Source organism: Alexandromys fortis, unplaced genomic scaffold (genome assembly GCF_014885135.2).
Source record: "Alexandromys fortis isolate MF-2015 unplaced genomic scaffold, M_Fortis_MF-2015_v1.1 scaffold_11, whole genome shotgun sequence".
NCBI classification, from domain to species: Eukaryota; Metazoa; Chordata; class Mammalia; order Rodentia; family Cricetidae; genus Alexandromys; species Alexandromys fortis.
Genome location: NW_026067912.1, coordinates 5,112,555 through 5,129,760, shown reverse-complemented (window position 1 = coordinate 5,129,760; position 17,206 = coordinate 5,112,555). Strand labels below are relative to the sequence as shown.

At 35.3% G+C, this 17,206-nt stretch overlaps 1 protein-coding gene across 6 annotated transcripts in view; it reads right to left on the bottom strand.

Moving 5' to 3' along the window:
* The window catches only part of Gabrg2 (gamma-aminobutyric acid type A receptor subunit gamma2), a 79,276-nt gene that overhangs the window by 44,739 nt on the left and 17,331 nt on the right, over positions 1 to 17,206 (bottom strand). For 5 of the 6 annotated variants that reach the window (XM_050138735.1, XM_050138734.1, XM_050138737.1 and 2 more), the window contains exons 2-6: positions 10,392 to 10,543; positions 8,870 to 8,937; positions 6,841 to 7,061; positions 4,415 to 4,497; positions 1,694 to 1,831 (exon numbers count right to left, since the gene is read on the bottom strand). In XM_050138735.1, coding sequence (XP_049994692.1) covers positions 1,694 to 1,831; positions 4,415 to 4,497; positions 6,841 to 7,061; positions 8,870 to 8,937; positions 10,392 to 10,543 — 662 coding nt within the window. The remainder of the gene's footprint in view (positions 1 to 1,693; positions 1,832 to 4,414; positions 4,498 to 6,840; positions 7,062 to 8,869; positions 8,938 to 10,391; positions 10,544 to 17,206) is intronic. The other variant, XM_050138739.1, reaches the window with a different exon arrangement.

Here is a 17,206-nt window from a genome sequence, read left to right as displayed (position 1 = left end):
CTGTAGGCTTTTGAAATCTGACAGTGTACACACAATGATACAGCTTGTATTGGTTAGGGTTACTATTGTGGCAAAACATGATGACAAAAACTAAGTTGAGGAAGAAAGGGCTTATTTGGCTAGATATCCTGAATCAAAGTCCCTTAAGGGAAGCAGAGGCAAGAAATCAAATTAGGCTTTGAACCTGGAGGCAGGAATGGACAGGCTGTGGAGTCTTTCTTACTGGCCTACTCTCCATGGCTCATTTAGCAGGCTTTTGTATAGCTCACAGGATAACTAGCCTAGGGATGTTAAAAGCCATATTATGCTGGGCCTTCCAAAATCTATCACTTATTATGAAAATGTCCTGTGATCTTGCCCAATCCTATTGAAACATTTTCTCAATTAGGATTTCCTCCTCTCAGATAGCTTTAGCTTTTGTCATGTTGACATAAAACTAGCAAGCACATACTTCCTTCAGCAAGTCCACACCTTCCAATCCTTCCTAAACACTTCAACTAACTGGGAACTAAATATTCAAACATGAGTGTATGCTAATTTTTCTTGTTCAGACCACACTGCCATTAAAAGTCATGATACTTTATATAAAACATATTGACTTTCAGCTTCTCTTAATAACTTAACGCCATGGCTATGTGTACTTAACAAAATGCAGTTTTAGCTACATTTATGATTGACAGCTCTCTAATGCCAGTATCACTTTATGTATAATATGTACATATAAGTATATATCATATACACATACTCTCAGTGAGTAGTTCTTTTAATACATATGAAGCAATTAGGAAAATTGGTCCCAGATGAATTTCAGATAAATCACAGTATCTATAGACAATGCCTAATGCAGTTGTGACAAGACGGGTCTATACAAAATGCAAAGTATGTTGTCTTAACCAGTTAGGAAGCCAGTATAAAATAATTAAACTGAACAGTGATTTCCAGACACAATAATCCAGATGCACATATGAATTCACAGCAACTGTAACAGCAACTGCATGCATAAGTACTCTGCAAGCTTCATCCAGAAGAAATCCCAAGATAGAGGGTGAGAGGTAAATACATCATTCTTTAACTGGGGGTTATTAAAATTTGATAGCCTCTGATAGAGGAGGATTTGGGAGTTTTGGTTTTGTTTGCTTGTCTTATGATGGTACCTCTGATAGACTAACTTTATACACTAGACGAGATCACAATTCCAACATTAATTGTGCAACAGAAACTAGGTACAAAAGGTAGAAAAAATAGTAATCACAAAGTTGGGTGGGAAGGGGTGAAAGTGCAGTAAGGGTGGGATTTGAAGAGACTGAGTATGTTAAGTCTTAAAGACTTAACAAAAGTATTTTTAAAATATTAAAATGTCTACTTCATTTACTTTTGTGGTTATTGAAAATGTTTTCATTTCCATATACTAAGAAGCATACTCCCTAAAAGGAATAAATTAATTTGCACCTAATAGACATTTTCTTTTCACAACTAATTGCAATTAATTTTATAAAGTTAGTAAATAAATTACTAGACTATTTCGAATTCAATTTGCTTTAAATTGATCAGTTACATGTATATTCATTGGTGCTACTAAAATACCAAGAAATCAATATGCCTCATGGTCTTCCTAAACATCATGTAGAGATCTGCATCAAAATGCTTTGCAAAGTACATGTGTCCCTTAAAATTCTTCTCAAGGGCAACTTACCAGAAGTTGTCTTCACTACTTCAGTGGTGTTCCTCAATCCAACAAAGGAAAACTGGTAGAGCCTCCAAGATCGTGTGTCACCCACTTCAACAGAACTACGCTTCCACTGATAGACAATTTCTTCACGTGGATAGCCATCTACCATGAGATGAGAATACTCACGTTAAACGCAACAGCGGAGGGCCACAGGTAGCAACTACCTTCTTTGAACAAGTTGTAGATGCTAAGGGAGACAGCACCGCAAGTCAGATAAGGAGCCTGGACGGAAAGGTGCTGTTCTGTGAAAACTTAACACATTCTATCCACACCCTGCGGGAAAGGAGTGAAAGTAACAAAAGCAAAACTGCCTTTGAAAAATCACTTTTAATTGTGTAGAATGTAAAAAAATAAATGATGTTCTAAATATTGTATCTGTACTTTGTGTCACCTGAGATAATACAAAAATTTCCAGTATAAAAGATTAAAAATGTAAGTTAGTGTTTCATAGTGAAGTCTTGCCAATAGGTCAAGATTTTGAGAGTCATGTAGACACAAGGAACAGAAAGATTCAAAAAAGGTATTTCTCTAATTCCTAATAGCATGACATAATTATATCAAGCTGTTCATCTGATTGCTAGGATTACATGGTTAGTGTGTAGCAGAGAACAATGAGAAGAGGAAATACAGGATGGTATTAGGATACAGTTTGGATTCAGTTTTAAGATAAATAGATAATGCAATTTGAAGCTAGTATGTAGAAATGCCAATGGGTACACACAAATGAGCATAGAGGAATAGAAGATCTTTACAAAAAATAGTATTACACTAACAAGCAGGGCAAAAGAGTGACTTTGTGTATGATATTCATAGGTATCATAGAAATTTTCTTAACTTTTTTGTAAAATAATTCTTAACAGTAATTATTGTAATTCCTCTATTAAAGAATTGATGGACAGTGAACATTTCCTGAGTGGACAGCATTATCATGAATTAGCTGCTTGCTGTGGGAACTCCTTTAGCCAATAGTCTTTAAGATACTAGCTGACTTTGGGACTGAACTCATGTACTGTAAATGTAGATGAAATGTGTGTGCAGGGGGAGGGGGTGGGTTTTGACTGCTGGATTTGGTTCTAGTTCCCAGAGCATTCAGAGGACTGAGGGTCACTTTTCTTTCTGTGAGTTTACCCTCTAACAAATAGACCTTTATTATACTTGATTCTAGGCTAGTATAAGACTATTTCATATCACAACAACTGTGTACTACACTGTCCTTTTCTCAGTAAAATATGAACTTAATTAAAACCAAGAGTGCTAATAAAACTCAATGGTAGAATGTTGTAGAAGCATGGAACAAGGTCCTACTTTCACTTTCTCATATGGCCCCACATGAATGGGCGCATGAATGAATAAGTAAGAAATGGACATTACTTCAACTATTCATATATTAATAATATTAAGTTAGATAATCCATGACCATAAAGTATGCTTTTCATTTTAATAAAATAGTCTTTGCTTTACACTTTCATTTTAATTTTGGTTGAATCTTTGTTTTCTTTCGTAAAAGAGAGCAGATAGATGGCAACTACAAATAAGGTGGGTACATTTGTAGCAACACTGAGGGTGGGAAAAGTATGATACCCCCAAAAGAACACTGTGGGGAGCGGAGTGCTGAGTGATTTTCTTTCAGCAGTAAGCGACATTACATTGTGTGTGTGTGTGTTCACAGGACAAGCGTTATTTGCAAGTTCATGGCGCAATTATTTCCTGTTTTTGAGTTTCAACTAACTCAGAAGAATAGCAGCTCTACTTGGTTAGTAACAGACAGTAAGGCTATTCTCTCTAAAAGTGAGGGAGATGTCAACTTTGTAACTGAACGCATTTTACTCAAATAGATAGGCATGAAATCAGATATATAATGGGATGTTTTCCAAATTTATATTATGCACATTTATATCCTTGGAATTGATGGCTTAACTGAGGATTGCTTCTCTTATGATTGGTCTTTTAAAATTAACTATGTCTATGACTTTATTTATCTTAGGAGTTTCCCTGACTCCCTCGCAGAGAAATTATGTTGACAAAAAGTGTATCCTTCAAAATCCACAAATAATTTTTCATGTATCCAATTATGTCCAACTGTCATATGAAAAACAAAGCAGAGAAGGATAATCTAACTTGAATGATTAACAAATAGGAAACCATTTAGAAAACTGATGCCTGTTTGGTTTCAAATATCTGTGCAGAAGTGTTAATGCTTAATTGATGGTAGGATTATCAAAGCTCTTCTTGGTAACTTATATTAACCAATAAAGATAATAACAATAAGTCATGCTTTTATTGTGTTGACATGCCATGCATTTTTACACATATTATACTAACAGAAAAGTGTTAATGTGGGGCACATCTTGCCTAAGAATATGTTTAAAAAAAAAACTCTTTTGAGTCCATTGGAGGTATAGACTCAATGGCTATGCTTTTTCTATTGAGTTCAGACCTGGTCTTAAAGTCTTCTCAACAGTGACTCTGGCATTCCATTATCTATTTTCTAAAATTTCCCACTCAATGAATTCTACTGCAGAGCTTTTCTTAATTGGTATAATTAGGAATTACAATAAAAAAGATTTCAGAATCAATAACATAGCCCGCAGCCACTATGCAACTTCTATGTTTCATGACATTAATTGAGGAGGTTAGTGGAATGACTACAGGGCGCAGGGCACAATACAGGAGAGCACTGCTTACAACTGGAGAACTCCAGGGGGCAGGAGTGTTCGTCCATCGGGAAGTTGTGCAACTGCAGCTGGCACTCAGCATCAATGGTCAGCCTACGTAGAACGACAACAGAGAAAACCACCAGCATCATTTCTAAACTGCACACCGGCATCCTTTGTACTACAACCTAACATATCTATCATACAACGTGATCCTCAGTGGACAAAAAAAAAAAAATTCTAAATTCCAGGTTAAAAAAAATATTTCTACGTGAAAATTTTTATATAGCAACAGAACCATCTACTTCAGCTCAACCCAATTTATTGAAAATATGTGATGCCTTGTTTTGTGTTTTATCTTATTTATTTTTACAAATCAATTGCACACACTGGAGACTGCTCAGTGAATATATTTAACTTGTTTAAGAGAACAAACTGTTTTCAGAACTTAAGCACATTTACTGTTTGCATCGATATGAATTCTGGCAGTTCTCTGATCTTATCAGCTAATTAACACAAAGCCTTCTGTTGGCAAGAACTTGCTGTCTTTAAATTGCCATAGGTGGGTTTTAAGATGCCTCTGCGGTGCAATGGACTTGTGTGCATTTTTACAACAGAACGCCATGAAGCCATCAAATAGAATGCTATAAAGAAGGGGGTTATCTAAACACATAAAGGAGATGCTAAATGTGCATACACTGAGAAATTGAGAAAGCCTTAGCCATCGAATTCCATTTTGTACAGAATTAAAGCCTAAAAAAATCAGGAGTTTCACGCCCTGGACTGAGACTCCAGGAGTCTAAATCTGAAAGAGCCCAGATGTTCTGGCCTCCTTTGCAGACCCATGGGAAAAAGTGACACTGTAACGGTGATGGTTGGTAGTTTTCAAAATAGTCACATCTGTGAGCTGGATTTCTTACAATCTACAATGCCACTGCTTAAGTGATAAAACTTTTATAAAAAATTAATTTCAAAGAATTTCCAATAGACATAACTTTTAATTGGGCTCATTTAAATTCTTGTAGTGTAATAAAGCAATTAATGACTTTTCTGTGCATTTTTAATGTGTATAAAGCATGGACTAAGTGAACTATTTCCTAAGAATGCACTGTTAGTGTTCTGTGATATTTGAACCTCCTCAAGGTCACATGACCAAGGACAAGTCACAGGACTTGGATTTAGGCTTACCACTTTTCATAGCAGGGAGGACTTAATAATTTTCTTCTTATGATTTTTTTTCAAAGAAAAGCTTGGCTTTATTCATAAATGAGATTTTAATAAAATTTGATTTTTTATTAGAATTATCTCTCAAAATTAAAGTGAAATTATTACAAATTAAAAATAATGCAGATAGAATGAAGATATAAATACAGACTCAGAAATATATAGCCCTATAGACGTGCACATACATATACAGACACTTCTAGTTCAGATAAGAAACTGAGCTAAAATCATCTTCTTTTCTCTATGTACGTACACTGTCTCAAGTCTTAAGCAGGCCATAACTGACACTTTTAGGATACTTCCATAATTAAACAGTATAGTGCTTCCTCAAATTAATAGAACTAAAAAATGACCACAACATTATAAAATGATAAGACCCGAGATAGGGAGAATGATTGCATATTTCAAAAGCCAGTTTGAGCTCTGATGTATAATACAGACTTTGATTTTCTCATTTCTTTTTCTACTCATTACCTTATCAGTAATTTAATAAGTTTTCAATGACTTTAAAATCGACACAATGGCTTGCTTTCGCAGTTGGAGCCATTTTTCTCAATAACTAATCTAAATGGTAAAGTTTCAGGCAATTTTAAAATATTATGGTACATATATTCAGTATTAAGAATTATAAGACATATTTTACTGATACCTTTTACATGCCAAAACCTAGAAGTGTGCTATTTAAATTTCTGCTAATATACAAATAATTTTATGTCTGAAATACTTATGTATTATGCCCTGCAGTTAGCATTGTACCCATCACTCTTTTCACTTCTAACAAACATGTGGGTAGGATCCTTACCTGATAGCTAAGAAATACTAGCTATAGTACTTCTATACTTCCACTAAAGAATGGGAGGTAAGTTGGTAGAAGGTAAGAAGATGTACACACATCACAGAAAGTGAGAGCTCCACCTTTTCTAATAATTTATATCTTTGCTTGCTTAATTTATTGAAATAGAAAATGTAACAAGAGAATTGTCATGCTTCTTCTGTAGAAAAGAAGTTTGAAATGTATTCTAGAACCAAGTCCTTCCAATATCTTCTGTACATAGAAATTTCACAGTTGCCTGAGTTCATAGGACAAGACAGAAAGCAAAGAGCCACATGCTTCCCTTTCTTTCCATCCATCCATCCATCCATCCATCCTTCTTTCCTAAAAGCATAGGGTTGATTTTGTTCTTTTATTTCCAACAAACACCCTTTACTTCCCCCCCCCAAAAAAAAGAATACCTTAAGGTATAGAGAACTCGACCATCATTCCAAATTCTCAGCATCCTGTTGGGAGTGGTGATCCAATGAGCATCAGCCTTTTTGGAGTTCCTGAAGAAAGTGTCTGGAATCCAGATTTTCCCCACCATATTGCTGTTCAACCGGAGAACTTTAATGGTACTGTTAAATTTCAAACGTCTGTCATACCAGGTTTGGGCAAAAAATATATCAATTGTATATTCCTGTTTTAAAAAGAACAGAGGATTTAGAGTGTTTGTGTTTCTCAGTCCAATGGATATTGCCAGATGAGGCAGTGTTGTTTGGGTTTTGAATAGCTCAAAAGGAATTAACATCTTTCCTGATGAGATCACTACCATATCTGGGTTTGACATCAGTTTCATACAGTTTTGATTTCTGGCCAAATAGCCAACCCCTAGTGTGTATGTGTGCATTTTTGTGTGTTTCTCTGTGTGTTTGTGTATGTGTTTTGTGTATGTGTATGTCTCTCTCTTTCTGTGTGTGTGTGTATGTCTGTCAATGTGTGTCTGTGTATTTGTTTGTCTGTGTGTGACTTTTCAGAATTTTTTACTCTGGGTCATTCTTCTTACTAAATGCTTTTCACTTGTTAGCTGATTAGTATCCGACTTTAAGTCAATAATCCAAAAAATCAAGTCTTATAATAATAAACAATATCATAAATAATGTACTATCCTCATGGTTCCAAATAACCATTCCTGGTTCTTGTATTACTTTATATCTTGATTTTAATCAGATTGATTTGAAATAAGAAAAGTGGGACAGACAAAAATCAACTTATAGTTCTTAGAATACAGAAGATTCAGAAGGCCTCTTAGGTGTCCAGTAGCCTATACACCATTTTATGCTGAGAAACTCGAGGCACCAGGGGAAGCATTGTTTTTTCAGGACCATATGCAACATCAGGATACACTTCTCTCGCTGCTTCCACGCTGCTCAGTACTGCTCTTGTCTGTATTAGCTGCTACCTTGTCTCACCATGGCACACAACAAACAGTACACTGCTTATGTCCTATACGTTGCTCACAGTTTAGTTTAGGGCTTAACGGTTAAGTTTTTAAGAGAGAGAAACTAATTTTAATAACTATTTTAACTAATTAATGCTGAGCTGAGAAGTAAAATGATGTGATAAATGTGAACACACATTAGTATCAAACAAAATGAAAATTAATGTACAACAATGAAAAAACAGCATTTTATAGAACTAAGAGACAATTTCTAAAAAACATAATTCTGATACCAAGATAATCTCTTTCAATGTACTTTCAATAAGGACAAAGCTAAATTATTACTTACAGACTTTCTTTAAATATTTAGCGCTTGTATCAGGACACTGAAGATGTAAAAAACTGAGGATTATTTTCATGACTATGTAAGTTTTATATCATTTTATCTGAGTCTCTGTATTTATCTGTATAGAATAAATTTATTCTAGCATGGCAAATGCCAATTTTCAATCATAATATTACCATAATTTATCATACTATTATACTATATGCTGTGTACTGAAATAGTATTTTTCTGCTATGTATTTTGACCACATTTGCTTCTTTATTTTATTTTATTTTACAATAATATTTATATTAAAATATACTATAAATTTATTCCCTTTTATTTTGTGTTATATAATAAATGTAGTATTTCACTTCAGATTTGGGCTGAAAATATAAGTATGAATATTTTCTCTGGAAAAGATTTATAAATTGAAGCAAAGTATTGTTTCTACATCGTCAATCTTCTAAATCATAAAAGAGTTTTATATTTTGCTGTAGATAGCAATTGACAGGTTTACAGTGATTGTTGGATCACATTAAATCAAAATTACACTCATTGATTTCATTTCTAACCATGTTTGAGTTTTATGCTAAAAATCCTTAAATTTTTAACTGCTTCAATTGACATGAAAAAAAAAATCAGTCTTTAAGTTTATCTTTCCTTTGCAAACTTTTGATTCCCTTTTTAAAAAAATTCCTTATTATTTCTTAGCTAAAAACAAATTATATTTAAAACTCACCATATTGATAGCATTCACTGGGCCAATGCTGTTCACATACATATCCGTGTGAATTAATGTCGGTTTCACTGCAAGGAAAATTAGAGGGATATAATTCTTTGTTTTTTTTTTTTTTCCAGGAACAAAACTGTATTTTTTGTCTGTTTCTTAGCCTATCTCACTTAGCTGCATTAGAAATGATCACACAGGACAAATTCAGTATTAGTCAATACCTTAGCTTTTCATAATGATTTTTGTTCAAAGAAATATCTCTTTTTAAGGATGTTGTTTCAAAAAGCAAGTGTAGTAGTTTTTGGCTTTTTCTTGTTAGAGTATACAAAAGTGAAGAATAAAAAAAAATCTTCTTTTTTGTTTGCTTTTCTATAGCATTCTCTCAGATATCCTGAATTTTATCATTTTTTTCTCTCTGAGCTCTAGAAACTGTTTGTGCCTCCTGACCCCACTTGATTGATGTATACAGAAACACAATTACTAAGTGGCAGGGGAACTATGTATTAAAAGTTCAAAGTAGACACAAACAGCAATAATGTGACATTGCTCTTGTCAATTCTTTCACCACTATGCCCTCAAACATCTCCAACCCACATCAAAACGAGATCTTCACTAATGACCTACTGGGTTGCTGTGACTGCGTAGATTGTAGAAGGAAACCACCAGCAAGTCCATTACACAGCAATCTGTTAGAACTAATATTAAAATAGGTGGTGTAATGCTCACGATCAAATGAATGCGATCTATATTGATTTAAAATTTAATTAGCAGAAGATACACGAGGTCCTTCTGGGCTTTAATTCAAGCATTTTTATCTCATCTTATTCATTTTCCTTGAAAGTATCATGTCCGAACTCTGTGACAGATGGAATTCTTCGTTAGTGGTGACATCCAAACTCTTCACTTCCTGTGAAGGCGGTTACTTCTTTGTCTCTTGACTTTGGGGTTGGTGGATCTTACTTGGACAGATACTATCTTTACAAAAGTGAATGACAATTCCAAGCCCAAACATGTTTAACCATCTCTCTTTTTCTTTTCTATTACCATGAAAAAGATTTTCACAGTTCACACCCTGATTCTGGAATAGAGTGAGAGACTATCTGATCCAGTTTGACTAGGCATAGGTTAGTCCATCCCCCACTGTGATGCCAAATACTGCTTATTGCTAGTGTCTGAAATTTTAGCTGTTATTACATACTTGTGTCTACCCAATACCTTCTCTGCTATTCTTCATTTTGATTTCTTTTTTCCCTGGTGTGATTTCATCTGGAGTTTTGATGCAACAACAGCAGCAACTTTTTAACAACTAAAACCTTTGTAATATCTAGGAAAATATCTAGCAGTTGTAAAGCTTCACCGTTGCTACCACCAGGCTTGAATGCTGTTTATATACCCTTTCTCTATATTGAAAATTGTAGGATAATAATTTTAAACTTTCTGGCTCTTGGAATATAATGATATGTTTTTCGAATTAAGTAACTTAGGCCTGGTGCGTCCCCTCTACAGCACAGAACCCAAAGCATCTTCATACCTCCTATATCAGGCCGGAGTTTGTTGTCATATCCTTCCAGTAGGTTGTTTAGGATGACAGTGACGTCACCCTCAGGAACCTTTGGAGTCAACACCCATGTTTTATTAGAAGTGTAATCTTCATAATCATCATCTGATTTTTGGCTAGTGAAGCTAAGGAAAGAAAAATATTAGTCACTAAACACAAAGATTACATCCGAATTGACTTCTACCACAAACCAGCCAGAGGAAAGGAGGAATGAGGCAGGATTGCGGGAGTGTAGGGAAACTGCAGAAAGTTTACCTGATGGTTAATCTAACCAATTATACTGTGCAGATGGAGATTAAAATGCATTACAATGTTTCTTACAGTTTTCCGGAGTGCTTTGCCCTCCTGTCTATGAATAAGACATGTGTTATCTCTTATTTTTGACTTTCAATGTTTGCTGTTCTTCTCACCCATGTGCCCAGCTCATTAAAGACCTTTTTTTTTAAAAAAAATTTTTTTTGAATGTGATATTTAAATTATTGTAAGGTAGTCTAATGATTCAGCAGTACTGTCTCCTTCCTGCTTCTCAAGAAGTTAATTTACACCAACCTATTAAGGAAACTAAGGGAGTGATTATTAGATTTACTCTCACAGCCCTCAGTCAGGCCCCTTCTCCTCGACCTGAGCCACTTAGGAAGAGTTCAGGCTGACTGCCTTCTTGTCCCCTAGGCTACATGATGTGTATTTTCTCCAATTTCTTGCAGTGAAGGCTAGAGTCGGTCATTTATCTTTCCTTGTTAAAAAAACTGTACTACGAAGAAAAATGTAGTTGCAGGCTTTAATTCATCGTTTGTCACTGCAATATTAACGGGGCTGATGTACTGTATTCATATGAATAAAATTAGTTGTTTTGACTGATCAAATAGTCTCAGGATATACTGTCAGTCAGTATTATATGCTGAAACCAGATGGAAAATTCCTCATAATTGACAAAGAAGGGAGAAATGAATTAGGAAGATGAATTGAACTCTGTGATTTATATCTTCCTCTGCTCTAAGTTCTAGCTCCTCCCCTCCCACGTGCAAAATTACTATATTTTGCCAGGTCTAGAAAAATGTAAGTTCTGTCCAAACCTTCACCTTTCACTTTCATCAGTACTGCTAGAAATCTGGGGATTGTGAAAAGTTAACAAATAAAGATTGACCCCAAACCCTTGGTTTTAGCTTACTTTTCCTAATTATGTCAGAGAATGGATATCATTGGGTACCAGATTGCAACTTTGCCCTGATGGTATATATAGATTTTAGAAATTTTTCATTACATTTATTTATTTGGAGTTATTTATTCGGGAGTAAGAAAGTGTGCCATGTCACACCGGTGGAAGTCAGTGTTTATGAGAAGGTCAGAAAACAACCCATGGTACTCTGTTCTCTCCTTCTACTATGTGGTTCCTGGGGTCAAGCTAGGGTCACAAGGCTGGATGGCAAACCTGTACATGCTGAGACATGTATTTTTTTTCACATTTTCTATCATATAAATTACTTACAAAATGTAGATGCAGTAAATAAGTTTAAATATATGTATATTTATACATAGGTATATAACATTGCATATGTGTATATACACATCAACAGATAGACAGAAAATAGATAATCAATAATATGTAGATGTCAAAAATGATAGGAGAATGGTGACTGAGTTGTTAACGTCGGTTGCAAAGAAGATAGAAGGTGATGTTTTAAGAGGAACACTAACTAGTTAGATTACCGTAGGAAGCAAGGACAATAATATTGTTTTTTATAGCTTTGGGAAATAATATCTAATATTAAGTAAGTATGAAAAGCCTTATAGGAATGCACTAGTTAGTAAACTATTGTGCATGTAGTTCACATGATGTTTTTGACTGAGTAGAGAATGCTTCTCACCAAAGACACATGTTATTAAATGAAAATCATAGTATAATGCATGGAATACTTTCTTACAAGTTACTAGTTAGGAACATTTCAGAGGTCTCCAAAAACAACAAATGCTATCTTGGTTACCCACCATAACCACATGATATAGACCCTTATGGCTAAAGATACCACACATTTTGCCCATAAGACTTAGAGAAATCAGTCTCAAACAAAATGGGAAAATCCCACATGTTGGCTAGCTTTTATTGTGTCAGAAAGGGCTACATAGTCTGCTAAGGAGAAAAGACATCAAGGGCCTTACCTGTCACCCAATGCTGCATACTGCCATACTGATCTACCATTCAAGGATGCACCTGTGTTGACTAGTCATTCTTATAGGGTAACTACATGCTTTCTTATAATTTGAGTTATCTTCCTCCAGGGGTATATCCATGCCTAGTACTATAGTCCTGGATCAAGACCCATTGTTGGGGAAGTTATAGGCTCTACAGTAGTACCTGATATTATTTTCATAAATTGCCAAGCTGTTTCCTGACGATTGTTTACACCCTCAGAACTAGACTCCTCTCAGGGGAATGTATGTGTATGTGGGGGTCCCAGAGTGGGTAAAAAGTGGGAATGTTGGTTGTATATCATCACATATTATAGCATCCATATATAAAATCCTCAAGCAATAAATTTTTGGAAATATGGAAATTATATAACTAGAGTATATTTATGTGTAAAATTCTCAACCAAAAATTTACAAAAACAATAAAGTATATGGACAAACATCTACAAAGACCCCATTTGACATTTTGTATGTTAATGAGCATAGGAGCTTCAGATGAGCTATCTGGAGTGCCTGGACAGGATAGGGTCGACTGGCAGTGTTTCAACACCTCTCCAAAGAAAGCAACCTAGACAAGTTCTCTGCTAAGAAATTGCCTCTAGGGGCTCAATTCCTCATTTCACCAAAGCACTGCTAAGCACTGCCTAAATGAACTCTAATCCTATGACCCAGATCTTACTATTGTGTTTGGGGGGAGGTTTTCTAACAAGAAACTTCAATTTATTTAGTTTATGAAGAAAAGAATATCGTTAGTCCATTAAAAGTAATCATGATAGCATTTCATTACCATAATAATCCATGCAAAAGTGTGCCTTTTAAATCTTTTAACTCTCTCTCTCTCTCTCTCTCTCTCTCTCTCTCTCTCTCTTTCTCTCTCTCTGTGTCTTTCCCTTTGCTTCCCTGTCAGCCATAGGGATTCCATTTCCTTTAATATAAAAAGATGATGATTTATTTTTTATGGAAATTCTCATGCTAATAAATAAATTTTCCAGGCACAGTGGTGCAATTACTTTTTCTTGTTTAAACTAAAATCAAATCTTTATTTAATGTAGAAAAAAAATAGGCTTGCTTAGAAGGAAAGATACCAAACTTGACTAATGAGTTTCTCAATTCCATCACTTCCCTACCAACTGCTGAAACAAAAATCTGATTATTAAAAATGAATACATCAGTGGTAGTTTTATTTCCACACTTCACAGTGCCCAAATAGACACCGAGAGAAGTTAAAATACAAAAAAAAGAAATAAGAAACATATATTTAGGAGACAGGTAAATCTGATTTATTTTCTATATTAATTCTTACTTTATTGCCTGGAAAAATTTAGTCAGACTTAGAAAACCACAAGTTTTAATCTTTAAGCATGGGGGATTATCCATACTCATATTACACTGTATACTTATTTAGCATCTAGGTCCATAATTATTATGGCGAGGTGACCATTGCTAGGTTTAACAGAATGGCGCCAAATGTGTAACTAAAGCGTGAATCCATACAGCTGTTTCAAGGCATTTACCTAACCTTACTTCAGAAGAACTAAAAACAGATGCTTTCCAGGAGGAAAAATAATGAGCCCCTGTATTATAAATAAATGAGGTCTAGTTTCTCCACAGCTCTCCCAGCTGAAATCTAAATTAAAGGGGATGATGCATGATCTGGGATCATTTCCAGATTTGTCTAAAAAAATAAATAAGAGGAAAAAAATCTTCCCTCATTCATGGCAGGCTGTTTCCTTTAGTCTTCAGAGGTAGGACGTCTGTGTTTACAAGGGGCTTTGTAAGGATGATGGTGTCTGACCAACAAATGTGGCACTGTAGGCACGCCTGTGTACAAACAGATGGATCATGATTTAAGACAATCTATATACTATCGTTGGCTTGAAAGCACACAAATTTGAAAATCTGAATTCAGGAACCAGTCAGCATCCCCTGGAGAGGATTTAGAGTTATTATTTTTTTGTAGTATCTTAAAAAATACATTATAGAGGAAAGGAAATGCAATTAAAATTGTTCTTAAGTTATTTGATCATAATTTTTAAAATTTACTTGAATGAAAACATCAGAGGAGTTGCGTCCACAAACCTTCATTCTTCTCATTTCTGGAAAACTTACAGAGGTTGTCACAGGTCATCTGGCCAAGAGTTCTGGACTGATAGTCGAAAGTCTAAAAATTCTCAGGGGATTTTCTGTGAAGCTAAACTCTAAGATCCATCTATAGTCATAAGTCAGACTCTTTAAAGAAATTTCCAGCCATACATCTGTCATCCACATTCAGAGGGTCTAGTTTAAGCCTATGTTTGTTCTTTCCCTGTCTGTTTAGAGTTGGTGAGCTTCCATTAGCTCAGGTAAACTGTGTCAGTGGGTGTCCCTATCACTATCATGGTCTTGATCTCCTTGATCATATTCTCACTCATCCCACTCTTCAACTGAATTTTGGGAGCTCAGCCCAGTGCTCTGCTGCAGGTCTCTGCCTCTGTTTCCATCAGATACTGGATGAAAGTTCTATGGAGCCATTTAGGATAATCACCAACCTGACTACATCACAAGGCCAATTCAGGCACCCTCTCCTCTATTGCTTAGGGTCTTAGCTGGGGTTATCCCTGTAGACTCCTGAAAATTTCTCTAATGTCAGGTTTCTTGCTAGCCCCATAATGGCTCCCTCAATCAAAATATCCCTACTGATTGTATTGGCCTTTGGGGAACCCATTTTTTTTTTGGATGGATACCTTGCTCAGCCTAGATATAGTAGGGAGGGCCCTGGACCTTTGCCAAAGCAACGTGCCTTACCCTCTCTGAGGAGTGGATAGGGGGTAAGGTAGGGAAGAAAGGTGGAAGGAATGGGAGGAGGGGAGGGAGTATGAACAGGAATTGGTATGTAAAATGAAGAAAAGATAGTTTGTTTTCTTATTAAAAAATAAAATAATAAAAAGCCGAATAGAATATTTTAGATAAATTTGTGTTCCCAGTCTGCCTTAGTCATATGAATCTCTGTGTTGTAAATCATAGTATTCATTTTGTTTCTGTCTTTACACATTAACATGTGGTTCTACCTAAGCCATAACTATAAACATTAACTCTTCTTCAAACTGATAATGAGCTATTTAGGAAAAAGCAGGGCTTGTAAGAAAAAAAGTACAATTACATAAGCGATTAAAATACTTGATTTTAGTACATATGTGGGTTGTTTGGAAAAATTAACTAGTATTTATTGAGTTTATATTTTCATCTATGTAATATTCTAATAGATTTACTAAAGCTCCAGGTTAAATAAGAGACTCTTTATTATACACTTCCAACATAAAAGAGAAAACAGTTGGACAAATTAAAAAGCCTCTCTTGCTTCATGTAGGTGTCTGTAAATCCACTGATACTCACTTCCTTAAAATACAATCTATATTTCTATTTCCCTAACATAGGTAAGATAGTTGAATAAAATAATAAAAAAAAAACAACATTTATTTTCATGCTTGAAATACTTTTAAAATACCAGTGTGGTTTAAAAATCAGTAGCACTACTGCTATGTCGGTACTGGTTGCTGGTTCCTTTTGCAGACACATTGATTCACATGAACAGTATTTTACATGTCATTATATCTCCCTCAGGTCATATATATCAGAGAAGTGATACCTTTGAATCATTTCTATTAACAAATTCTTGTACACTGGTGGTTTTGCTCTCTTAATTGTATCTTCAGGGATGGAGAACTATCTGAGCCATGCACTAGCACATCTGGCTTTATGCAGGCTCTTGAGATCTGAATTGAAAAATTAACTGATCCACTGAGCCATCTTGTTAGCCTAGGAATAAATGCCAGTGTTTCTCCAACTGTCTAATGCTGTGACCCTTTAACACAGTTCTTCATGATGTGGGGACCCCAAACCATAAAATTATTTTCATTGTTACCTTGTAATTACAACTTTGCTGCCGTTACAAATTGTAACATAAATAATCTGTGCTTTCCCTAAATCTTAGATGACCTCTATGGAAGGGTCTTTCAACCCCCAAAGAGGCGGTGACCCACAGGTTGAGAATTGCTGCTCTATGTGTAGTCATCAAAGAGACAACGAAAACATTACGTACATTAAATGACGATTCCAGTTCATTTTTCCTTTGGGGGATAAATGAGTTTTTAACCGAGACCATTGAATAATAAGGCACCTTATTAAGTTAATAAAGTCAAATTTTGTAAGCTTGACATGGTAGACAACAACGGTTTCATAATCCATACTGAGGAATAACAGCAAAGCTCGCAGTTAAAGGTAATGGATGTGATCAGCTGCCCCATTTGTAGTTGGGTTCGGAAAGCAACACACTCACAGAAGCAATACAGCACTATGATCCCGCTCCTTCCAAAGGCTGTATCTGAAAAGGAAGGATTTCTAGAAGGCTCGTGAGAAGGTAGAATAGATGCATGTCGATACTGGTGCATGTGTGGGATGGGGAGAATCATCACAGTACAGTGAGATCTGGGACCCCATCCTGCTTTCTAGACTGAGAGTTCTGAAGGATATCTTGTTTTCTGACAGTGGTAATTATGATTGTAGAGTATTCAGTAACTTTTACATGGCTCCTTTTCCTGGAAGAATGTGTAACTGACATACTG